Source organism: Diabrotica undecimpunctata, chromosome 1 (genome assembly GCF_040954645.1).
Source record: "Diabrotica undecimpunctata isolate CICGRU chromosome 1, icDiaUnde3, whole genome shotgun sequence".
NCBI classification, from domain to species: domain Eukaryota; kingdom Metazoa; phylum Arthropoda; class Insecta; order Coleoptera; family Chrysomelidae; genus Diabrotica; species Diabrotica undecimpunctata.
This window is the reverse complement of record NC_092803.1, coordinates 4,983,027-5,010,801: the sequence shown is the minus strand read 5'-3', so window position 1 is coordinate 5,010,801 and position 27,775 is coordinate 4,983,027. Positions and strand designations below refer to the sequence as shown.

General features: G+C 32.5%; 2 protein-coding genes across 2 annotated transcripts in view; both read right to left on the bottom strand.

Moving 5' to 3' along the window:
* Positions 1-305: 305 nt before the first annotated feature.
* LOC140444361 (uncharacterized) overlaps positions 306-27,775 on the bottom strand; it is a 52,235-nt gene continuing 24,765 nt past the window's right edge. Inside the window, exons 3-4 of the mRNA XM_072536112.1 lie at positions 22,564-22,652; positions 306-1,889 (exon numbers count right to left, since the gene is read on the bottom strand). Of these exons, the coding sequence (XP_072392213.1) occupies positions 332-1,889; positions 22,564-22,643 (1,638 nt within the window). The 5' untranslated portion in view covers positions 22,644-22,652 and the 3' untranslated portion in view covers positions 306-331. The remainder of the gene's footprint in view (positions 1,890-22,563; positions 22,653-27,775) is intronic.
* LOC140442287 (uncharacterized) lies at positions 18,839-22,556 on the bottom strand (the record flags this gene model as incomplete). The annotated part of the gene is made up of 1 exon (XM_072533365.1): positions 18,839-22,556. A coding segment is annotated over one exon (1,695 nt), but the record flags the coding sequence as incomplete, so codon positions are not given.

Sequence of the window (27,775 nt, the reverse complement as noted above, 5' to 3'; positions counted from 1 at the left end):
GGGATTTCCCACATCTACTCAACAATTAACAAAATACTGCCTTATTTATAACTGCCATAAAAGTCAGTAGTTATAATCTTCTGGCTAAGATCTCCTGGTAGGGTTTCCAGTCGCACTACGACTCGTACAATTTTCAATAATTTTTTTTTTTTCAATAAAAGGCTCGTACATTTTAGTAAATCAATTATAACTATTAAAATCGATCGTTGGAATTACTTTTTTACACTTCTACTTCTTAAATAAATAAAAAACCAATGTTTTATATCTCTTTTAGAAAGTTGCCTAAGAATTAATAATGTTTTTCCTTTTTCACATTTAACTATAATATATTTTATTTATTTTTAGAAGACTCACTAGAGTCTTGTTTCATTCTCGGTATCCTGCTAAGGCCCAAGCTCCTTGGTCCATGTTCAGGCACGGCAGCAGGTGTCACCTTCTGGATTTCTTCTTTCTGAACACTACCAACAACAAATCTCTTCTCTTCTTTAATATTGTTACCTTTGTTTTCGTTGTCTTCTATAAATTTCTTGTTATCTTCCCTTTCGAAGAGTGCGGACACGTTTTCTTGAGGAAATCTTTTGTGTGGTTGGCTGTACTGTATTGGAGACTGCACATTTGACCTATAAAACTTATTAAGATAATTGTTCTTTGGAATTGACGATTTTGAGATTGTTTGAGGAAACAATTTATTGTCAGGCATACCAGCTATGACTTGTCCAATAGCATCCTCTTCAAGCATTCCTCCTGAGTACTCGTCTTTATAAAAATAGTTGCCTTTGTCTTTTCTATCAATATCAAAGTTTCTTCTTGCCACACCGAATGGATACAAAAAGTAGCTGGCCAAGCCTGCAGTCACCATGAGGCCTACTAAACCAACACCAAGACTAGGAACTATCTCCCTAGATAGATAGTTGTAGATCTGAGCCCCGATTGCATTGTTTTTATTTTTTATTTTGTTGGTACTGGTAAGTGCTGTACTTTCTTTACTTGCTGGTTTCCTCCTACGTTTGTTTTTCTTCTTTTTACCAGAGGAGGTTTTCTTCTTGTCTGTTGTTAAAGAAACTGAACCATCTTTGGATTCTAGAGCAATTGAACTAGAATTCGTTGCGGTAGTGTTGACCATGTTGGATTCTGAAGTAGATATCTTAGTTACTGTATTAGCTGTCATTGCAAGACTCTCATCTTTTTTACTACTAGAGTTTGTCAATAGAGGTGCTTTGGTAGTAGTTGTTGTAGATATCTTCTTTTTAATTTTTGTAGCCTGTTTATCATTTTCTGATTTATGACCTGAAGATACAGATACTGATGCAGATGTGCTATAAGTAGATGTTATTTTCGATTTTTCCTTTACTTCTGGGACTTTGTTTTCAGTTTTCTTTATTTCTGCAACTGTGGTTGTTGGAGGAGGAGAAGTGGTAGTGGATTTTCTTTTCTTTTGACTAAACTTACTTATTTCTGTAAATTTGATTTTTTCTTTGATAACATTTGATGTATTTATGGTCATCGATGGCCTTGTTGTTCTGTTATAAATAGGAACGATTGTATCATTCTTCTTGTTATCATCACCTGCATTATTTGTAGAGTTTGCTACAGTTGGTTTGTTTGTAGTGAGCGGTTGCCCACTTAGCAGAATCCATGTAGAGATACTGGAGTCTGTAGTCGGTCTCTCCAGTTTATAAAAATTGAACTTTTTGGTAGTGCCTTCTTCTATGTTAATGGAGTCTTCATCGACAGGTATAGCAATACCTGGATGGGAATTTTCGTATTTTAATTTCTCCTGCTTAAGTTTTATTCTTGGTGGAGTTCGAACGTCCATTAAATCTAAGACTACATTCTCAGTTTTTGTGTTTTCTATCGATGCTTTTCTACCTTCTTCAATAGCTGCAGATCTAGAATGAAAAACACACATAAAAGTATTTTTTAAATTGATAAAATTTGAATAGAAAATAAGATATCAAAACAATAATGTAACAAAAGTCATTATATTATCGAAACTTCCTGCATATAAAGGTTTATCTATTGTAGTACTATTTAAATACTTAACAATGGACATTTTCAGTCACGGAATTTCTAAAACGATAAAATATTTGCCATGTAGATAATGTTATCTTTAAATTTAGGTGTTAGGAAAACCGTCAAATCCTTAGCAGTACAAGAAAAGATTGGTATGTTTCTACCGTAGGGATATTGTGAAATAATTGTAACTAAAAAGAATGGCCATCTCATCTTTCCTTGTCCATTGCTGAGGTTGGCTCTGCTTCGATATGCCTCTTGCCTTGGTCGCCATTCCAGAATCTTTATGGTCCATCTATCATCCGTTAATCTGGCAACATGTCCGGCCCAAGCTCATTTAGCCATGGCTATTTTTTCAACTGCATCTGTGACTCCTGTTCTTCTTCTTATTTCTAGGTTTGGTACTTTATCTCTGATGGTAATACCTAATATTGATCTTTCCATAGCGCGTTGTGTAACTCTTATTTTATCTACTGTTCTTTTTGTCAGAGTCAGTGTTTCTGCACCATATGTAAGAACCGGTAAAATGCACTGATTAAAAACCTTTATTTTTAAACAAACTGGGATAATAGACTTAAAAATGTCTTTTAAGTCTACTATCCTTGTGCTGAACACAAAAACAAAAAATTAAATCCAAGCATAAAACTAGAGTAATAAAAAATCCAAAAGCATAAAAGTACTCAGATCGACCATGTCCATTGGAAGAAAAAACATCCACAAATTAAGAAATGAATAGGGACAAATCATTGAGGATCAAAATCAAATTATGAACACTATAGGGAGTTTTTATAGGTAACTATATAAACCTTTCCTATTTTCTTTCTCGAAGAACATCAGCATCATCGCTCTCCTCCATTCGTCTAGTATTCTATTAGTGGTTATTATTTTTTGTATACGAAGTTGAATTATACTTTTAACGAGCTCATTTGTTATTATATTAGGTGTTTCTGGAAAGAATTCTTAATTTTTTTTAAACATAAAAATTTGTAAAGCAGGTCACCCTTGTATCCTCTTTTATGTATATTATGTCCACCAGTTCTTTCTCACCAGAGGAAATATGCATTTCTTTTTTATTAAAAACATTATGGATTATTAAATCCAATGTGTTTCTAATTGTTTGAGCACTGTCATTATCGTCATTGTTTCTAAAACTCTGTAGTAGACTTTCCTAAGTCTATTTCGTCAGTCATCCCTATTCATTGCCAACTGTTTCCAGTTTGCTGGACCTATTTTTGCATCATCTATCTCTTCGTCTACTTCTCACTGGCTGTGACATAAAAATTTGTCTAGGAAGATTTCTGTTTTTATCTTGCTAGATATGCTACCCATCTTAGTCTTTTTATTTTTGTGTGAGATTATACGTCTTTACCACCAGATATCTGTTTGTATTTGTTGTATATTTTATAATTCCAAATACCTTTTTCTCAGGAATCTTCGTTCAAATATGAGCAAAAAAATTTCATCTGTCTTGGAGATGGTTCATGTTTCCGATCCATGTGTTAACACTGGCAGTATAAGGGTTTTGTGTATTGTAATTTTTATTTTCTGGCTTCATTTCTACTTTCATGTGTCTAAGCTGATCAAAAAAGAACTTACAAAACAGAATTATTCTTCTTTTGATTTCTTTCGTTATGGAGTTCTCATTTTGAGCATTGTATTTGGAATAAAAATTTAATAATTTTCTATATAAATAGTATAAATATAAAATAATATTAATTACACGAAAAACACGTGATAATATCATAAGTGTAATAAACATATACAGGGAAATAAAACCACCATAATATACATTAAGTTCAACATTTTATTTATACAAATAACGAAATAGTTATAGTAACTTTGCAAAAATTATACATATAGTTGTCATTTTTATTACAATTAAAAGAATTTCATTTTGAATATCTTTATTTAGCTTTAGGACACATAAAGATATGCATTTATAACAACTACCAATATATTTTTTGTACCTATGTACATGGTAGTAATTTTTTTAATAAAAAAATACCAACAACAGAAAGATTCCCAAAGTATGGAATATGTGTGATTAATGGAAACCCAATTTATTTAGTAATTGGCATAGCTATTATCAAAAAAGTAATTTAGTGTATTTGTTTCCACAAAATTTATTAGTACCTAATCGATAACAATTTTTGCACGATATCTCACTACTAAGTAAAATTTTAAGAGTATTTTTCATTAAGCAACATATATAGAAATGGTTTTTTATCCCTATTGTAACCTTTTTTGATATCTGTGTCATAAATTGTATTATTAAGTCACATCATAAATTTTAATTTATATTTATTACAAAGACAGTGGAAAACTACTGAACAATGAAAATTGGGGCATCTTAATACACTTTATTATTTTTATTGGGAATAAGCCACAATTTAAGTATATTTTTGAAGTTTCGATTTCCACTTCGGAAAATAAACGTATTTTTAAGTAAAATTGTGGCTTATTCTCAATAAAAATACTAAACTAAGTTTTGTATTCAAATATTTCTAAAGTATATTCAATAAATGTATTTCTGTTTTATCTAATGGAACTATGAACAGATATTTAATTGAACTGAAGGATTAACTATTCAAAAATCATAATCTTGGATACTTCCAGAAATATTTAATGAATAACAAATATTTATGACAACAATCTGCATGATGATGAATGCAAGAAAGTAACAAGAGAAAAAATGAAGTCTACAAAAAACGGTTAGCCGTCGCACTAGCACAAATGTAAACCACTTAAATATATAAAAAATCTTAAAAGAAAAACAAAACAAATCAGAACATTCTATAAGAAAGTTAACATCAACGGAAATAATTCACGGCAACTACAAACCAATGCAAGAGCCTGAATGGTGACGTATTAACACCAAGGAAAGAAGAAGAAAACCTGGAAGATGAAAGAGATGAGGTAAGTAGAACAGACAAGAGAAAAAAGGAATTATCAACGATTCTTGAAACTAAACACGCAGTAAAAATCTAGCCAGAAAGCAATCACTCGGAATAGATAATCTCCCTGCGGAACTATAGGACTAAAAGTATGTCACAAATCACAACCTTCTTCTTAAGGTGTCTTCTCTATTACTGAAGGTTCGCTATAACTACAGCAAATGGCTCTCTATATTAAGCAGTACTTAGCATCGAATGTGTATCCATACCTGTCCAGTCTCTTACATTCTTCAACCAGGAGCATTTTCTTCTTCCTGGACCGCTTCTTTCTTCCACTTTCCCTTCCATTATAAGTCGTAGGAAGTTGTATTTTTCTCATCTGTAAATATATCCTAGAAAAATCGTTTTCTGTTTTTTACAATATTTAGGAGTTTACTTTCAGTACCCATTTTTCTTAGCACCTCGTTGTTGGTCACGTGCTCTGTCCAAGAGATCTTTAGCATCCTTCGAAAAACCCACATCTCAAAGGTTCTATACGCCTCATACTTGTAATTCTGAGAGTCCAAGTTTCCACTCCGTATAGCAATATGGAATAAATAAACGTTTTTACAATTTGGCATCGGATATCCAACGATAACGTAGAGTTTATTAGGAATTTTTTCATTCGTTGAAATGCGTACCTAGCATATTCTATACGAGCACGACCTCGTGGTCAAGATCGTTTGTTATCCAGCAACCAAGATACTGGAATCTTTGTACTGGTTCTATATGTTTGTTGTAGATAAAAATATTAATGTCGACAAATGGTGCACGTGTAACAGCCATTACTTTTGTTTTATTTGTGTTTATATTTAGTCCCAAGCTATCTCCCTCTCTGGTTATGACATTCAAAAGTCGTTGTAAACCCTTAGCACTGTCCGCAATAATGACGGTGTCGTCTGCGTATCTTAAGTTGTTTACGTATTCTCCGTTGATTTTTATTCCTTCTTCAATATTTTCGAGGGTATTTTGAAAGATCTTTTCGGACTATATATTAAATAACAGTGGAGAAAGTACACAGCCCTGATGAACTCCTCTTTTTATTGGCAATTCTGCTGTCAGACGATTGTCTATTTTGATCGACGCCATTTGATCCCAATATAGTTTTTTAATAAGTGCTACAGTGTTATGGTCTATACCATGTTGTGTTAGGGTTTCTATGAGTTCTGTGTGTTTTACTCGATCAAACTCTTTTTTGTAGTCGATAAAACAGAGAAACACGTCTTTTCACTGATCTCGGCATTTTTGTAGTAATATCTGGAGGCCAAATAATGCCTCCCTTGTACTAAGCCCCATAAAAAATCCAAATTGATTGTCGCTCAGGTTTCTTTCGCATTCTCTGTATATTCGTTGATAAATGGCTCATCAGGCTAATTAATCTGAACTGTAAGCATCTATTTGCTTTATTTTTCTTGGGTATAGGTATAAATGTCGATCTAAGCCAGTCTTCTGGGAAGATTCCAGTGGTATATATTTTGTTAAATAATAGTGTTAACGTCTAAAGATTTTCTTCATTGATAAGCTTTATCATCTCTACGTATATTTCATCTGGACCTGAGGCTTTTCGTGACTTTGTCGTATTGATTGTTTTTGTAACTTCCGATGTTAATATATCAAGTATTGTTTCTTGTACTATTGTTGTAGTAATTTTTTTCTTTATATTTGTGAAATCACAACCACCGGTTCAATATATAATAAATGAGTTAAAATTCTTGTCTATGCTAATTTTGTCCATATTTCCCAGATGACTAGTATATCACACGCAATTTTCTTAAATTAATTTGCTCAATATACCAGTTGGTTATTTGATAATAACCGTTGACAATTGTAAGTGTTGTTTGTACGTTTTCTGCTCGTCTTTTTGTTTCCTTTAGAATCGTTGGAACTGGATATTTTGGATTTATAATTCTTCTCACCTGGGGTATGCTCGTTTAATGATCTGGTATAGTTCATTGTTTAATTCATAAGTCATACAGATTGGCAAATGTTCATTCAGCCGCCGACTTTGGGTTAGTCTTTGTTTGCAGTCGCTCACTCTGAGTCAAATGCTGTTTTTTTGCAAGTTTTGGCCCACGTAGATTTCAAAATACGGCTTCAGTTAACATCAAACGAGAAGTAAGTCGTCCAATTCGAAATGAAGGTATTGGAGTAGCAGCAGATGGATCCCTCTCTGTCTATCAGAAGAATATCTGAAGCTTCTGGTGTTTCACGGACTAGTGTTTATAGAAGTTTAGAAGCAAATAAATTTCATTGCTACAGTTCCGCAAACTTTTTATCCAACAGCTAATAGATAACTCGAACTTGCTTTACAATATTCGTTTTTCTAGGAATAATCAAAACGATCGAAAATATCACAATACAAAGACAACACAATAAAAGTAAAAGTGAAAGAAAAACTAAACCTATTGAAGCTAGCAATGGAATAAGACATTGAAATTCCTTGAGTCCTCTATTGTTCAACCTGATTATGGATGAAATAATAAAAAAAGTAAGAACTAAAAAAGGATACCAAATGGGAGAAAACAACTTCAAATAATATGCTATGCAGACGACGCAATACTACTCTATCAGAGTGAAGATGATTTATAATATATGCTGCACCAATTTAATATAATTGCCAGAAAATTTAACATGTCAATTTACCCAAAAAAAAGACAAAATGCATGGTTATAACAGTAAATTTACTAAGATGTAAATTGGAGCTGGAAGATCAGATAATAGAACAAGTGATGGAGTTTAAATATCTAGGCACAACATTATCTAGCTACGGAAACCTCGAAACTGAAGTGGAAGGTGAAGTGAATAGAAAAAACAGAGCTGCAGGTTGCATGAATGAAACAATATGTAGAAATATAAATATCGGGAAAGAAACGAAAGGCAGAATTTACAAAATAGTAACCAGACCAATAATGACATACGCGGCAGAATCACGACCTGACACAGAAAAAACAAAAAGGATGTTAGAAACAGCAAAGATGAAAAGACATACCAATTGATGGTAAGACACTATGGGACAGAGGCAGAAGTACAGATATACGACGTAGATGCAAGATGGAGAACATCAAGAACGCATGTTGAATAGCATATAGCTTATTATAAGACCGATAACAATTACCATTAGATTAGGAAAACATATACTTACCACCCTCAAAAATTTAATGTGTAGGCCGGAATTTTGGTAGACCGTATTGTTGAACCACTCAAAACAACAATAACGTGTTAAGGGACCAGAAAATATTTTACCACCACAGCACAATCTCATTGTGCTGTTCAGGTTCGAGAGCTTTTGAATGAGCGTTTTGCTTCAAGGTTATTTGCTTGGAGAAGTGGTACGATATAATGACCAGCTAGACATACAGGTTTAAATACCTCTTAGGCGATTTGAAATGAACCTCTAATACACAAGAACTATGCTACAGAATTAGCATCAAATGCCGGAGAATCCGTCCTAAGGCTTTTGTAAGATCTGGGTTTAAAGAAGGATTTTAATTCAGTAAGGGAGTTTGTGAAGCTCATTTCAAGTCATATACTTATTAGTTTTAACCCTTGTGGGCTTTTACTTATTTTGAAACCTTGGTTTTATTTAATTTTAAACTTTGAATGCGATTTTTTGGTAAATAATTGATCGATTGTTAGAAGAGGTCACACCTCTACCAATGTAGCAAATTTTATATAGTATATATTGTAAGTCTACATAAATAAAAAAACATTTGTACTGGAATATTTATTATAGATTTATTTGTACCAATAATAAATATAATTTGATTATTACTTTTATATTAACATTTATCCACATTTAACATACTTCTGAATCTTACTGTTTCTCTTACATTTTAGACGACCTTAGTCTTCAGTTTTCTCATTGAAACATGAATCACGCAAGAGGAAATCATGACAATTCCGTGTAACCGTTAACATGAAGGAATGCAATGCAATAAATATGCATATGAAAAACCAGTTCACTACAGGAGATGGCATACTTATTTCGCTAATACATATTCTGAGTACACGCACAGAATTTTGATTACAAGTTCAGAGTTGGACTTGTCTGTTTTACGTCAACTTTTTATAGCCTTTAACAGGTGAAAGTCATGATATGCTTTTATTGAAAATATTTTTAAAATGACACAGTATTTTTTTGTTTGTATTATTTAGAACATTGGAATTTTCGAATATTGTTGACATTCCATTTGTTAAAACATCCGCCTAGTCGAATAATCGGTGGTCAATGTGATATTTACAAATACACAGCACACCTTTCAGTATACAGTGAATTTGCTATTTATTAACAAATATTATTTGAGCATGACATCATTCAAAAAGTCAAGGGCTTGACATAGAGATGGCGCCACAAGTATAAAATGTATATGATTTTAAAAACACCAAACTTCAACTCGTCAATTATCAAAATTTGATCTTAGTAATGTCATTAGTTTTAAATTATACTAGTTTAAATGGTGATTTATTTCCTGTTTTCAAAACAGTTGAAAAAATTTTCCTGGTGGTGAAAAATACTGTTCAAGAGAAGCAATTGCTTGATAAGTTTATTTGGACTCTCATTTGTCGTAGGGAAAATACGTACAAAACGACATACAAGTACAAAATGACATATATCATAGTTATTATGCGGTGATGTAACGGCATTGAACGCGTAGCTGACAATTGAAACATGTGGCCCGAATGGAACTTAACGGCCTGTGAAAACGGGCTTACGCCCATCTCACTCATTTCTCACTGTCTCACTGTTTGTAGAGTATGTACAGTATAAGTTTTTATACAGACGAAAAGTTTTTTGTATAAATGGTAAGTTTTTCGCTATTTTACCTATTTTTGTTGCATTTATTTTATCACTAATGGATTTGTTTTGCCTCTTGATATAATTTATTCTACAAAAGAAGCACTCTTTGAATTTAATTTTTCATTTTTTTCTTTCATAACGCTATATGGACAAAACGACATAGCTGAACAACGGACATTATGTTTTCAGTAATGAACTGAAAATGTAATCTAGGTCTTTATTTATTACAGATATAACAAAATGCCTCGCAATTATAAGCGTAAGACTGATCGCCAATCCTGGAGTGGATATTCAATGCAGAGAGCTATAGAAGCAGTTCGAAAAAAGGGAATGGGTTGGTTATTGGCATCAAAAACATTTGGTGTTCCCAAAGCAACTCCACAGAGGCACGCATTGGACAACAATAAAACATTGGAGTTCAATTTGAAAGGTTTTAGATGATGATGGAAACCCACCTTTCCTTATGATGTGGAAAGACACTTAGTGCAGCACTTGAAATTCCTTGTATCGCGTTTGTTTGGGTTGACGATCGCATCGGTCCAAGAACTAGCTTTTCATTTTGCTAAAAAAAAAAACAACTTTGCTCATAAATTTAATCCACAAAAACAAAAGGCTGGACAAGAATGGATGGAAGGATTTTTAAGACGAAATAAAGATATATCTTTACAGAAACCTGAACCTACTTCAGCAGCCCGGTCTCAGGCCTTTAATCGGCCCCAAGTCGAAAAGTTTTTTCAGTTATATGAAAAACTTCTGGAGTCTTTAGACTACAAGCCACATAGAATATATAATGCTGATGAATCGGGCCTTTCTACTGTACAAAAACCACAGAAAATTTTGCGCACAGGGCGCCACTATTGTTTGCTGCGTTAATGCTATCGGTACATTTGTCCCACCGATGATGATATTTTAGAAAAATATGAAAAATGAATTTGTCGACGAAGCTTCTCCAGGAACTTTAGGTGTGACTCAACAATCAGGATGGATGACAACCGAAATATTTCTAAAATGGATTAAGCATTTCCAAAATTTTGTGAAAGCTAGTAATGACGATAAAGTTATTCTTATTCTTGATGAGCATGCAAGTTATAAGGGGATTTATGCTTTAGAATATGTTTGTATTTTGAGAACGATTTCCGAAGTGGAAATTGAAACATCAATAAACGTACTTTAACCTTTAATTGTGGCTTATTCCCATTTAAATAGTAATTACACCACTTGGTTAACAAAGCGAACAAAAACGCAAATATCAGCAGTCAAAATTTTGGTTTCTATATTTTGTAATGCGTAAGTAATTAAGTAAAACGATATATAGGAAATATTTTATAGCATCACTGGTGTATTTGAAAAAAAGAGACACTGATGAAAAAATAACACGGTGTAGGTTGACATGTTAACAATTGAATCAGTTAAATTAAAATCGTTCTTATTAAAAATTAATCCCCATTATTTGACAGAATCTTGACTAATTTAGCAGAAAATTAAAGTTTTCTCCCTACAAATTCAGTTCAAGTTGATGTACCTCAACATTGTTTTCCACCTGTCAAATACTATGGCTTGTCTTACTTCCCCGAAGTGAATGAGAGACTTACTAAACGTTTTATACCTGTATATGTCTTTTTATACAAATTTACGTTAAAAAAACAATATAATAAACCTTTGTATTTGAGAAAAGTCAAAATTGGTGATCAAAATTCTTTGTAAATATTATCACATACCCTATAGTGTATTTTTATGTATGAGAGAGTAATAAAACAATAAATTATGTATGCAAATCCCTAAACTGTTGATACGGGTGACTCAATGAAAAACAGATATTTGTCAACAAGTTTAGAGAAGTATATAGGAAAACAATTTTAAATTGAGTATGACCACCAGGTATAAAGGTTGGAGCAGAATAGAATACAATAGTTGTGAGGGATACTAATCCCTAAATAAGGTTGCCAGTGTCGGAGTGATGGAGGTTAACAGGTACTAATGAATTTGCAAGAAATGTAAGATGTTTATTTTATTGGTTATATATAACCAATAAAAGTTTAATAAGTACCTACCTATTTGCAAAATAAAGTTTAATTCTTTAGATAAAATAAAACGTTTTATTTTATCTATTTGCAAAATAAAGTTTAATTCTTTGCCTATTTGCAAAATAAAGTTTAATTCTTTAGATAAAATAAAACGTTTTGTTTTATCTGAAATGAGTGCATTCCACGAAGTAAGGGTTTCAACAATCAAACATTTAATTCTTTAATAACAGGAATCTACGACAGTAATTGAATAGATAATTACCTTCTAAACTTATTCCACAGAAAATGTGATAGTGGGTTTTTCCATTTTGTATATAGGAAGGTCCAAGTGGCGTATTCAAAATTCTTAACAGTTCACTAAAAGTAGGTACTTCAGTTGCAAGGTGCAGTTTATTGTGTATACTAGTGTTATGGAAAATTTGGAAGTGCCGTGTAAACGCCGAAAAGTTTCTCCTCTAACAGTTAATGAAAAAACATTAATATTTAATTGTTTTAAATCATTTACAGACAAACGTTTATGTGAAAGTGTTGATGAGACCGTTGAGTTAGTTAGCAGTACACTTGGTGTTGGGAAATCTACGATTTACAGAGTTATTAAAGAAGAGAAATGTGGTAGTTTTCAAATGCCACGTAATGCTCCAGGGAAACCAAAATTTCAAATAGAATATCATTTTAAAGAAGGACTTCGACGGAAAGTGCATGAATTCTTCTTTAGACAAGAATTTCCAACATTGGATAAAGTTCTTGTCTCAGTTCGAGATGATAAGGATTACCCAGAAATGAGTTGAAGTACGTTATGGAAACTTTTAAAAGAAATAGGCTTCCGCTGGAAAAAGAATCCCAGAAAGTCTATTTTATTAGAAAGAAGCGATATTGTCATATGGAGAAGACATTTTCTAAGAACCATAAAGGAAATGAGAAACCAAAAAAGAAAAATATTTTATCTTAATGAAACATGGATCAACGAGGGTCATACACCAAATAAATTTTGGCAGGATGAAACTGTTACAAGTCAAAGGCACGCTTTTGTAAATAACTTATCTACTGGTTTAAACCCACCATCAGGAAAGGGACGCAGGCTGATAATAGTACACATTGGCAGTTCAGACGGTTTTGTTGAAGGTGGTTTATTAACTTTTGAATCAACTCGTACCGGTGACTACCATGAAGACATGAACGCTGATGTCTTTCAAGAATGGTTCGAACAAATGATAGATCTTCTTCCTAAGAACTGTGTAATAGTAATGGATAATGCAAGTTATCACTCCAGACTTATAGAAGGACTGCCCACAACCAAGTGGTTAAAAAAAGACTTGCAGAATTGGCTGAGTTCAAAAAATATTACGTACCATCCCGGATCTATAAGAAAGGAACTTTATTCGTTGTGTGCCCTTCATAAAGAAAAATTTAAAAAATACGAAATTGATGAAATTGCCAAAAATCGTGAAATGACAGTACTTAGATCCCCACCATATCATTGTGAATTAAACCCGATTGAACTGGTATGGGCACAGATAAAGAGTGAAGTTTCAAGAAAAAATACCACTTTTAAAATTCATGATGTTAAACAGTTGTTTTTGGAGGCCGTAAATAATGTAAAACCTGAAAACTGGGAAAAGGCAGTAAATCACACTATTAAAGAAGAGGAAAAAATGTGGAAGCTGGACAATATTACTGATAAAATGATCGAGCCAGTTATTATAAATCTTGGTTCTGAAAGTTCATCTTCTGAATCTGATTTGGATTTGTAACAAGTAGCTGTAAGTTTTATATTAATATTTTTATTCATCTATTTAACATACTTTAGACGGTTTTAAAAACTCTTTTTCTCTTTTGTAATTTTTAAAAATTAAAAAAAATGTGAATTTTTTAAAACCCTTTTTAATGTAGGCCAGTCAGTTCTAATATAGTGTGTGATAAAAGAGGTCACTTTTGTTTACATACACATAACACTTTATAACACTGAAATAATTCATTTATTTTTTACAATTATTCAAAGTAATTTTTCAATTAATCTTGAGCACGCCCATGGAGTGGTCGGAGCTACCAGTTAAAATTATGCTAATTACTCTCTCGTTCATAAAAATAAACTATAGACAAGTCCAGCTGGACATAACTCATAAAGGTCGCGTCACATTTTATAAGAGTAACATTATGTGCGACTTTTATATTCATTTTAAAACGTAGAATCACCAAATAAACTTTTAACATCCAAATGTTTGTACATTAAGAATATTTTTCAAAAAAGCTCTTATTTTTAATGTGTAAAATAGTCCATAAATAAAAAAAAACTGATTTTGTAAGCATCATTAACTGTTCCCCAATTCTAAAAAGTCCTTAACCTTTGTGTTGTGTGTCAAACTTATAACCACAGTCACTAGTTTATTTAATAAAAATACCTAGCTTGCCCCTGTGTTTTAATGTCAAGCATTTGACGTTGGGTTGTTATTTTGACTCTTTTAAATCCTAGAATTTAATTCTACTTTTAAATCCACGGCATCGTATAGCCTATGTGATGAATTACAAGTACAGCGAAACTAGTAATAGTTCAAAATATTGAAGATAATTTCTTAGTTATGTAAATAATTTAATATCGATAGTATATCGCTTTCACCTGGAAAAGACTTTTGCAAAAAAATTATCAAACGAGCTCTTCTGCACTGAACTAGTTTTATGTCAAACAGATTTTGTCATGTTATTGCAACAGTCGTTTTATAAAGTAATTTTTTTTCTATAATTGACTTTCTATAATTCATCTGTATAATTTTCCTCCTTAAATACTATTTAATAAATATATGAAAGTTAATTTTACAATAATAAATAAATAAATATGTGTATTCGTAGTACTTAAAGAAATCAGTCTTATTTTTACTTAAGTATCCCTCTTAAACCTAATAACGTATTATGAGTTTTATGTTTTAATACACTTCTTTCAAATGCTAAACCAGTTTGTCCAATATTAAAAAGGCAAAGTCTAATAATTTTGTAACGAAAAAAGTCAAACTCCAGACTTTTGTTAAGCTTACATTAACAAAATAACACCTGACTATATGGTGGTAAATTTAGTGACAAGTACTATCAATCTAAATTAATTTTTTATTTTCCGGAATAAAAAATTAAATTCTGCATAAATACACCAAGCCAATCCTCCTCAAATACACCAATCCTCCAGAGAAAGCAACCCTCATTGACAAGAAAACAGTTGAACTTTTAAATATAGGTTTAAAATTTTTTAGTTAATGAGAATCATTTATTCAAATTGTTGTCAACAATATTCCCACAAAAACACATTCACAACATAAATTACGCCTTGGAAGAATTGAAATGATCTTGGAAGTATTTTAACCTAAAATTTGTGTCATGTGCCAGTTTTTTGTCATTTAAATAACGTCTGCTGTGGAATACTGAATAAGAGTTCTTTATTCTTTTTTGACAAACAAAACAAACCCACAGAATTTTTTGATATTTTTATTTGCAAAGTAACATTAATAACCAATTGAATTAGATGGATGGATGTCCAGTTACATGAGTTTTAAGTTTAGAGTTTACCGTTGCACTAGAAAAATATGTACGACTGATCAAAATGACCTATTCATCAGCAATCAAGATGGTTGAAACAAAAGGAGAACTTTCAGGACCTCTAGAAGTTTAATGCAAGGAGATGTACTCATGAAAAGGTTATCAGGTAATTCAGTTTACTCTGTCACTCTGTTTAACAAAATCACCCCAAAACATAACTTGTGCAGACGATGTAGGAAAACTTATAAGATCATTACCATAATTATTGAGTTTTATTCTGCTCTGGACCATCATACCTGGGAGAGAGGAATGAGAGTTTCCTATAAAAAACCAAGTTAATGCTCATGTCAAGAAACCAAGGGGAAGCAAAAGATCCCATAGCAAAAGTCACCATAAATGGACACAGCTTTAAGAAAGTGACAAGTTTTAAATACATAAATGCAGTAGTGACCGAAAACAATTCTGAAACTATAAACAATGTACGATCCACAGACCACTAATAACGTACGAGCCCCTTCCCATTTTACTTATATTCAACAATTAAAAAAATTAGTAAGAATTGCTTTTAATATATTTCATTTTATTTTAGGCTAAAGGAAAACCACTTTTAACATTACAACAAAAGAAAAATAGACTAAGATGTCATAAAAAATAGTCAAAAGAGCATAAAGATTGTACTCAGTCGCAATGGGATTCAGTACAACAGAGTGATAAGTCCAGATTTGAAGTGCGTGTTGGAGACAGTGGGAGTCGTGTCATTCGCAGGAAAAATGAAGCTTTCTATCCCGATTGTCTGAAGAGAAAAGTCAAATTTCCTGCATCTGTCATGATCTGGGACAGCATGTCGTTCTAAAGGTGTGAAAAGTTACATTTTATCGATGAGATTGTAAATACGGATGAATATTTGAATACTATAAAAGAATCTCTTTTACCGATTATGGAACACCGTTTATCATCACCGGAAGATTTTGTCTTCCAACAGGACGGCGCAGGTTGTCATACCTCAACAGAGAGTTTAAAATGGATTGAAGACCATGGCATACCACTTCTGGAATGGGTTTCTTACAGTCCCGACTTGTCGTCGATAGAGACTTTGTGGCGCGAAATGAAGAAATGAAAAAAGCTTTGAGAAAACATCCTGCCAGGTCAGTCAACGAATTGAAGGAAAAATTGCAAGAAATATGGGTTTTTTTACATTACAATTTTTGTCAGAACTTGGTACAATCTATGCTTTGAAGAATTGTGGATGTTATTAAAAATAAAGAGGATGTAACTCAGTGGTAAACTTTCACATTTTTTTTTGTTAATATTACATAATCTATGCTTTTTTTTAAATTTATTATTATTCTGTTTAATCAATAGTTTTCATTACGTTATAACATACTCGATGCTGTCAACAGAGAAATTGAAGGAAACTGCTAGGCAGTTATACCCGTGGCATTAATACCTTTATCAATGGACTGAACAGTTAGCAGATGAATATTACACAACATTGAGAACCATATCAGCAAATTGTCATGGAGGTTGCTGGGCACGGTACTCACAAAGATAGAAGGTGAGAGCAGGTGACTGCTACACTAATGGTTCATATATTTTCATGAAATTGTGGAAATAGATATTTAGAAGGCCTTTGTAATCCAGTGGAACAGTATTTCTAAATAAAACACCAAGAAAGTGTTGTAGAATGCTCTCAAAAGAGATATAAACATTTTAAATGCTCGAAGATATAATTTAAGATTCAGAAAGATTTGTTGAAATAGGATCCATTTTACAGGTCTATTTCCAATCTAAATGGATCACACTGTATATAAATTAAACCAAATCGTCTTATTTCAAGTTTCGTGTCGATTGGGACACTTTGTACATTTTGTATAAATATAACATTGTCAAAAGTGTATAAATTTAAACCAAAAATAAAATATGCAAATTTTATGAGCTAATGCTCAGATTGGAAAGCATCCGCTGTTTTTAAACAGGCCAAGAAAAATCACTAATTATGCGCTCCTTTAAATTTGTGAAACTAGATGGACATTGTAATAAAATTGAAGAATTACTTTTCGTCGTTCATTTAGCAGATGTAATAAATATCAATAGGAATGGAAATTTAAATAAGAAATTAGAGATTAGGAATTTTAATAAATTTAAATTTTTACATCGTTGAGTATTAGTTAAATTCAATAAAAAAGAAAGATTCATAGGTACGATTCGTTGATTTTCACATCAGACAATTTACACAGAAATATCAGCAATAGAAACCATATTTATAATAAAATTGATAAATTAACATATTAAATTCGAAAATATTTAAATGAGACATTATGAAAATGAGAAAAAACCTAGAAGTAAAACCAATTATCGATTAAATTAAATTCCAACATTGTAAACAGGTAACAGAAAAAAATCAAATATATAGTATGAAATAATGTTATATTTATGTTATGCATATTTTAAGTATGGCTATGGCGAAAGAAATGTACTTACGAGGGCAAAGATTGCTGAACTTCTTACACCAGGAAAATTTATTCATGATGAACTCTTTTTTCGATAAAAAGCCTCAGCGTAAATCGACATGGATAAGTCCAGATAGCAGTGTCAAAAATGAAATAGATTGTATCATACCAAATAGAAAAGAAATAATCAAAAACATCGAAGAACTCAACAAATCTTCAATAGGAAGCGACCTCTATGAAAATACACTAACTAGACATATCCATGACTTGCAAGACGAAATAGAAGATGTAGGTCAAGCAAATGATGGCATAATGAAGGCTCTAAAATAAACGGAAAAAAATGCCGCCCGACTGTTCTGACTCATAAAGAAAAACTAGCCAAAATACCAAAGAGCTGTATAATACAAAAGAAATAACTAAAATAATCCAAGAAAACGAAAGGTTAAAAAGGAAAAAGACAGTTAAGATTTAATTTCACGTACAGTGCGTCTGTGTAAATGAAAGAGTATGCCTCTCAAAGGGAGGATGTTCAAAATATATAGAAAATAGACAATAGTAAACTACAAGAACTATTTTTACAGAATTCATATACTGTATATAATACATAAAGTATATTTACATTCGCCGGTGACCATGGTATCGATATTTTGCCCCAGGACATGGACGACACGGACTACATGGCGAGGAAACTAAAATAGAAATACCAAATGGTAGGAACGACAATGAATTAACACAAAACAAAAGCTCTATTAATATGTGAAAGATAATGGAAATTGTTTTACTTACTTTGAGTTTTACAACTCTGATATAAACGAGCTCATTATCTAGCGTTCATTATCTATAAGAACTTTTGCATTACTACCTAGATTTAATAATTATAGGTTTTCCAAGACAAAAATTATTTTATTAGCGTAGCAAGTTGTAGGTACTTAGTTTTAAAATAAACGTTGTATATAAATATATCTATATATTTATATACCTATATATATATATATATATATATATATATATATATATATATATATATCTATGTATATAAATATAAATATATCTACAATTTAAAAAAGTACTAGGATTAAGTATTTTTTCGATTTAAAGTCGAGACAAAGTATTTTGCAAGATTTGTTTCAAAATCGTAAATTACATTAATTTTCACATTTAATTTATTAAATATGGAACTGACAAAAGAAAGCATCATGTCTCACAAAAGATAATTTTCAGGAAATAACATTTTTATTGTACAAATACGCTTTTACTTATAAGACTTATAATAAAAAGACGAACATAGAGAGAAGCATCAAAATACAAAAATTTATCAAATTGTGAACAATTCCGCTTTTGTAATTTAGCTTTGATTCTTCTCGTATGAAAATTGATGTCTTTTTGTTGCTTGAACTTTTTTTTTCTTTAAAAATTTTCTGTGGGAAGCAGTTTCAATCATATTTTGAAGCTAAAAAGAATGCAGTCAGACGTGTTCAACACTAGATTCATACTTCTCTTCAAAATGTCCAAGATCAAGATGAATAAAAAAAGAAAAATGTTTGTTTAATCAAGACATGTGTAAAGCTCTGTTAGCAGCACACATTACGTTAAAAAATTGCAAAAAAAAACAATTTTCCTACCGAGACACTAAGAAAGTATAGATGCATGTGGTCTATAAGATGCATCTTCTATTCGGTGCATTACAAGAGGATGAACCAGGAAAACCTTATTTAATAGCTATAAAGCAGCTGGAGAAAACCAATAATATCACTGTAAGCAGTTTCATTCAGCAAACACTCTCTACTTTTTTTTTGCCAAAAGAATTTAAAAGATGCCGCTTCGTATATGACAAAGGTAGAATAAAATTTGAAAATATTTTATCGAAATATGGTACTTGTTTTCTACATGGTATAAACAGAGTAGCAGAAGTGAATTTCTTTAAGTCAATAAATTAATTTAAAAAGTTTTAAAATTTTTTTGAGACCACATTTTTGTGTGAAAACCTACGAAAAAAAGTACCATCTGTAAGCTTGCCTCCATGGTAAATAATTACAAGATGAGCAATGTGGATTAAAAAAAGCAATTTTCTACCAAAATTATTTTGATGCCATAAAAGATGTTGTGTTAGATATTAAAAATGACTTACGATGTACAACTAAAAGTCAATAAACGTACAAATTTCTAAAGAACTTATGTTCGTAAAAGTTAATTTTAGTTATTTACCAGATCTAATAAAGTCATTAATTAGAACAAAGGAATTTACAATTAAGTGATTCGGTTTTTCTTGTTAAAACTTTTTCTGCTCATTGTCAAAAAATTCCCGGAAATACAGGGATTAAAATTAGAAATAAATTAGAAAATCTATTAGAAAAAAATGAAAGCTTCAATTGTTTGAGAAAAGTTGTACGTATTTTTGAAGGCTGAATATCTTACGACTTGGCAAATTAGTTTACTGTCTAAATCAAAATATTGCCTTATAACGTCAGTAGATTTAGAACAAACTTTTTATATGTCCTAACATATTTTTACTGATAGAAAGCAAAAGTTTTTAGTTTAAAATTTTGAAAAATATAAATTCATACTTTAAGTAGAAAGGAAGACACTTTATAATCTACTTTGACCTTTGACCACAGCTATCTTCGCGCATCCGCAGGTTGTTAGTTTTATTTCATATTACAATGAACCATGAGCGCTGCGTGGAATTGGAAACTTTCAGAGATAAGAAAGCAAAAAAGACCAAAACTAAATTGAAAAACTAACTAACAGAAAAACCAATAAACACCAAAAACTTGGATGAAGAAATATTTCGAAATACGAAGAGATGGAGAAGTGTAGAAAACGGGCATCCACGACAGATGCTACAAAATCTGTAACATGCTACGAAAGTACGTAGGTTGGGATCTTTGGTTAAATACCAATTGAAGTCCAATCGCAACCAGAGTTTACCTCTTAAACCTTGCAATAGCACTTAAAAGATGAATTGACCAAATATATGAGTACAAAAATATTATTGGCTGCCAGTCTACTCAAATGATTTCTTTTAATTTAACGATATTAGTTTTTTTCTCTTTTATTCTTTAGTCGATAAATATTTGACTAGCACATCACTCATTCCATACGTTTCCTTACTATATAATATCTCTCACCGAGTTTTTCGCTTAAACCTTTTGTATCCATCGCTGGTACCATTGTACAACTGATGTATCCTTTGTAAATCTTTCTGCAGAGTATCGTGAGGATCAAAACTGATCGCTTCGGGAAAGTCGTTTCGTTTTTTATAAACGTAGTCCTTGACGTTCTGCCAAGTTTTTGTTTTGTGGTTCCAAAACCACCCATCCAAATGTTTTACAGGTTTATGCACGTGTTGATAAAACGCTATGCGCTGTTTAGGCTTTTGTCCTGTCTTCACACTAATATAAAGTATAAGTAAAGGAATCCACCAAGGAAATAAAACTAGAACCTTTAAAAAACCTAAAAGGAAGAATAGAGCCATAGGAACGAGATATAAATACGGATTTCTCAAAAAATTAAAGAGAAAACCCAGGCCTCTCCATATATATCCAATGGCTTCGAATAAATGTTTGAGATCGGGAAATTTCCACGCGCCACCATCACCATTACTCCCACTACCACCTGTACCTCCAGTACCGCCATTACCGGGAGTCCCAACGCTTTGTGGAATTACCGATTGTCCAGCCCCTACACCAGGATCTGCTGCAGCCCCTACCGGCTCACTTTCTACAGCATCAAATACTGGTTCCGCTTCTGCTTCTACAGCTTCTGGATCAGAGTCATAGGTACTGACAGCAGGTAGTCTGGTGCCGCTATCGCTAGGATTTTGGTGAATATGAGAGTTTAGGACCAAGTTTAGATCAGAACATTCCTGTCGTAGATCCGGTTGCAGCATAGAGCTGGATATATGTATGCTAGGACAAGGAGATTTTATTCCATTGTCGCTGTTAGGAACCATATCTAGATTAAAAGTGCTCAGTGGTTTAGCTTGAGTACCTGTGTCAGCGAGTGGAAGTATAGGATCTATAGGGACCAACTCTGATAAATCGGGAACACCTGTTAGAGAAAATGGTGGGGAATGGGAACTTACTTCTGGCATAATATTTAATTCGTTTAAGTTACCACCAGTATTAGTTAAAGATGGTATTGGACCTAGATCATTGAGAGAAAATGGCGGAGATGATGAAGTTACTTCTGGGTTAGGGGTTGGGATCGCTAAGTTTTGTTTGTATATTTGTTTCAAATCTAAGAGATCGGCATTTTCTTTCCATTTTGTTATTACTTTATGAACAACTGGTTTTGCATTTTTATTTATAGGAGGTTTTTTCTTAGAAATTGGTAAGATATTAATCTTTACGGGTTGCTTTTGGGTCGATAGTCTTACTAAAGGTTTAGTAGCAGGTTTAGATGAACCTATTTTTGTCTTTTTGGGAGATACTGTCGTAAACAAGTTGCTGATTTTTGCAGTAGTCTTCTTAATTTGTTTTTTCGTTGTGATTTTAGTACTTTTAGGAGTTGTTAATTTAATAGGAGTCCGTTTAATATCGTTTTTTGAGCTAGAATTTACTACTATTGTATAGTTGGTTTTTTTTGTAGGCTTTAAACTACTACTGCTACTGTGATTACTATTAACGACTTTTTTTGATGAATTTATTTTAAATTTTCGACTAGTTGCAAAATCATCTTGTTTAACATTATCACAGATATTTGTTTTTAGTAATAAAGTTGTTATGGGGTCGTCTAAAACATAGGAGCAATTTAAGTGGGTTTGATGACTAATACTTTGTTCATTATTAGAAGAAATATTGTTTATTTCTTCGTAGACAGTGTACCTGGTGCTGGTTTCTTCTATCGGTGAAGTAGCAGCTAAACTGATGAATATTATCACAAATGACACTACGCGTGAATACATTTTGATCACCTGTAACAAAAAACACAGAATTGGTATATTGCTAAAAAGAGAAAATATTATTGAAGAAATTAGCCTTTATTAATCATTCGCAACTGTCACCTTTACTGTTTTGGGTAGTCAAATGCGAATGCGTTTAAAAATCGTTAGTTGTATCATCCAATTTTTTGTTTATACGAAATAAAAGTGTATCAACAATGATCAGTGCAATAAAAAGTAAGGATAGAAATAAAAACTATGTATATTTATTAAAATTATAGTATAAATAAAAGAGCTGTGTAGTAAAAAACAGTTATGGGTAGATTAGAAACAATTATTAAGCTTCGAACAATCAAGGTGAGCTTTACTCTTTACGCTATCTGGAAACGCCAGCACTAATCATCATCATCATCCAGCCTTCATTTATCACGTCCACTGCTGGACATAGGCGTCCCGAAAACTTCTCCATTCTTTACGTTTTTGAGCTCTTTGTTGTTAATTTTTGGTGATACGCTTGATGTCGTCAGCCCAACGTGTAGGTAGTCTTCCTCTACTACATTTGTCTGCTCTTGGCCTAAAATTCAAATACATCTGAGATCTAAAGTTTTTGATGCATGCATTATTCCAATATTAACTTATGCGGCACAAACATGGACAATCACAAAAAAGAATATGAATATACTTAGAGTCACTCAACACGCGATGGAAAGAGAAATGCTAGGTATATCACTTAAGGACAAGAAAACAAACACATGGATAAGACAGAAAACCAAAGTCACCGATGTGGTGCAAAAATCATTAAAGTTGAAATGGGAATACGCTGGACATGTAGCTAGGAGCGATCTAAACAAATGGCACAGATCAATTTTAACCTGGAGACCATACCAACACAAAAGACCCAGAGGCAGACCTCCTATGAGATGGACAGATGATCTGAAAAGGACTGCCGGGAAAAATTGGCTACAAGTAGCGTACAATAAAAAACAATGGAAAGGAAGACTTGAAGAGGCTTATGTTCAGATGTGGACGTGAATGGCTAGACGAAGAAGAAGAAGAAGATGCATTCCACAACATCAGCAATACTCGTCCTTCTTCGCAGATCTTCGTTTCATATTCGGTACCGCAACGTCACTTCCAGCATAGACCGTTCCATTCATCTCTGTGCCACTCTCAATTTCAAAGCCGTAGTCTTGGTTAGAGTCATAGTTTCCGCCCCATAGGTCATGAACGGTGATACGTATTGATCAAATACTTTTCTTTTGAGGCTAATTGGTATGCGGACCCTAAGTGTGTCTCGCAGTTTTCCAAAGGCTGCCCACGCTAAAGTAATTCGTCTTTGGATTTCACATGTTTGGTTATCCTTGCTGATTCTTATTTCATGACCCAAATATTTATATTTCTTTACCAGTTCTACCAGTTTGTCTTTTATAGTTAAATGGTTATTGAGGACCACATTTGTCATAAACTTAGTTTTATTTTAAGTTCATTCTGAGGTCCACCTTCGAACATGCAAAGTCCGATTTCTTTAACATATCTGTGGCTTTTTCTAAATTATCTATGCTAAGGACAATATCATCTGCGAAACGGACATGGAGCTTTTCGCCGTCTATTGTTACTCCTCTTGAGTCACTACACCTGATGCTGCTAGATCTTGTTAAAGCTCTTGGCTTGTTTTTCTTGGGTCCAATTTGATCTTTCGAAATAAAAATCTTTCATCTGCTGGTGTTGTTTTACTCTTTCTTCTGCATTTTCCTAACCTTTTCACATCCATTGATCCCGTTTCTTGTTTACGCTTTAAAATTTTGCTTACTACCCCCTAAATCAGTGCACACACTCTTGCGATTTCTTTTTGTGAAATAGAAGTGTGTTCACTTCACGTGATAATCTTTTCATGCTTCCTAGGTGTAATATCCATGATGGAATTAAACGAAAAAGACTCACTAATTACCAAAAAGAACACAAAATAGTATAAAATAGTACAAAGCAACACAAACTTAGTGAAAAATGTCCTAAAACATCTTTAAATAAAAGGCAGAGAAACTTAAGGTTATATTTTCAATGCTTGATAAGTGGTAAATGTGTGAACAGTGTTGCTAACTACTGTAAGTATTGAAAAATGTCACAATGATTCCATTTTTTCGTACAACACTGTATAAGTATACAGTAAAGCAAGTAAAGTAAAGAGCAGCAAAGAAGTTTGAGAGCTAGTGTAAAGAAAAAGAAAAGCCAGGAAAATATAGTAATAAAAAAGAACTACAGAAAATAAATATGTATTAAACAACAAACATATCAGAATTTCGTAAAATCCGCAAAAACATATCCGGGAGCAGATGTTCCAACAGACCATAATCTTTTACTAGGACATTTCAAACTCCACATGAAAAAAGTCCACAAAAGAAAAGCACAAAAACGTCACGACATCCAGAAGTTGAAAGATAAAACCACAAGAGAAGGAGTCTCAGAAGAAGTAATCTCAGATATTAATCAAGAAAACATAAGTGTGGATGATATGTGGAATAAAATCAAAAATATCTGTAATTCAGTGGTAGATAATAAATTTAAACCAGAAAACAATATAAAGAAACAGCCATGGATGAGACAAGAAATATTAGAGGTAATGGAAAAACGAAGAAAACACAGAAATAAGAATGAGGAAATGTACAAAAAAAATAAACAAAATCATTAAGGAAAACATTAAAAAAGCAAAAAAATCATGGCTACAATATCAACGCATAGAAATAGAATCCCTACAACAAAAGCATGACACTTTTAACCTACATAAAAAGGTCAAAAACTTAACGGGAGGAAACGGATCACGAAGTCATAACTTAATACTAGACGACCACAACAATCTGTTCTACGAAAGTGAGAGAATATTTGAGAGATATAGGCAATACATGGAAGAATTATTCAAGGAAAATCAAGAGACAGAAGTTAGTGTTTCTGGATGTTCAAGACCAGAAATAACGCTCAGTGAAGAAACATATGCAATAAAAAGACTAAAAACTAACAAAGCACCTGGACCTGATAACATACAAGCTGAAATATTGAAACTATTTCAAAACAACCAACTCAAACTACTGCATGCTTTATAGCCTTTAAAAAAGCATTTGACAAGGTGCAACATCAAAAATTATTTCAGATACTGAAAGAATCTAGTATTGCTGACAAATATTTACGCCTAATTAAAAATTTATACTTACAGCAAAGGGCAACTGTTAACGAAACCTCATAAGAATTCACGATAAAACGGGAAGTGCGTCAGGGCTGCATTTTATCACCGACGTTGTTCAATACTCACTCGGAAATGCTGTTCAGCGAAGCCTGTGACAGATTAGGCATTAAATTAAACTGTAAGAAGACCAAAATTCTTGTAGTAAGTAAAAACGACGTAATACAACACCAATTCACAGCTAATAATGAACCCTTGAAAATAATCGACAAAATTACATACCTTGGATGCAGCCCAAATAAGGAATGGGACCACTCACAGGAAATTAGATGTATAGAAAAGGTGAGAACTGTCTTCAATCGCCTCAGGAAGATTTTATGTAATAGGTATGCACCTGAACATTGATATAAGAATACGAGTCTAGAGATGGTATGTATTTTCTACCCTTTTATATGGAGTCGAGGTCTGGACATTGACGGAGGCAACATCCAAACGATTAGAAGCCTTCGAAATGTGGTGCTACCGCCGCACGCTCAGAATTTCCTCTATCCATCATATTACCAACAACACCGTGATCCAACGTATGAATAAAGATCTGGAAATTATGCATATTGTGAAAATCAGAAAGATGACATACTTAGGGCATGTGATGCGCACTGAGAAGTATCAACTAATTTTACAAGGCAAGATAGAAAGCAAAAGATCTCAAGGGCGCAGAAGGACATCGTGGTTGAAGAACATCAGACAGTGGGCAGGAATGACTACCATACATCTATTCAGAGCAGCTGTCAACAAAGTTGTATGGACGAACGTGATTGCCAACATCCACAGAGGATAGGCACCAAAAGAAGAAGATTTAACAACCGCACCCAACAGTTAAAACTGTGTACTGAATGTGTTTGATTTGTTCGGTCAGTAGGAATATATTATCTAAAACTAAGCCTGTATTTATACCTAAGCATTTATCGAATTTAATATTATCAAGTGACGAATTACTCATTTTAAAGTATACAATTTTATGTATAATATAACGCCAAATTTGAATTATAAAGCTTGTAAGAAAGTGTTGCATTTAGCATAAAATTTTTATTATATCTGATACCAAAATTTCTGTTTTCCATATTCGGTTACATTATTTTAGTATGTGGGTCACAACAACAATAAAGATTGTTAACATTTTTTCGCCTTTCAAGAAACTCATTATAACTGTATAAGAAGGCTATGACCCAGGTAAATATTTTGAGGTTCAGATGATTGGAAAACCCGCGATAATTATATAAATTAATTAATGGTTTTTGAGAAGTCAATAATAATAATGGGAGAAGCTAACCAGTATCGTAAAAATAAAGGCGAGAAAAATGAATTCATTTGTTTTTCATATATCATAATTTTGGTTCAATGGTCTCAGGGTATGATGATTGATATTTAAGTCCATCTGCCGTAGTTTACGGTATATATTTCTTGCTTTTGTCTTCTGTTATTTGACTTTTCACCGGCAAATTGGTATAATACAACAAACCGGCATATTTATGTTTCGTGGATCTTAAGAAGGCATTTGACAGGGTAAAATTAAAGGAAGTCATCCATTTACTGTACACAGGAGAGATACCTCTAGGAACAATCAAAACGATTGAAAATATCAACCAGAACAACACAATAAAAGTAAGTGTAAAAGAAGAACTATCCGGTCCAATAATTAAAGCTGGCAATGGGATGAGACAGGGGGATTCCCTACGATATATTGACGTTACATTATTTATTTGATTCCACGGCAAGGATGCTTTGGTAGCTTTTCAAACCTATCTAAATGGTACCCAGTTTTCCTCTCAGTATTCAGTTCACAATGAAAATGCATACGGATTCATCCTTATCTTTAAGTTTTCATTACTGTGTTTACCAAAAACTTACCTAGACAAACCACTAATAAGACCAAAACACTATTATTAGTAATTACATAGTAATTCACGACATACCAAATCATGAT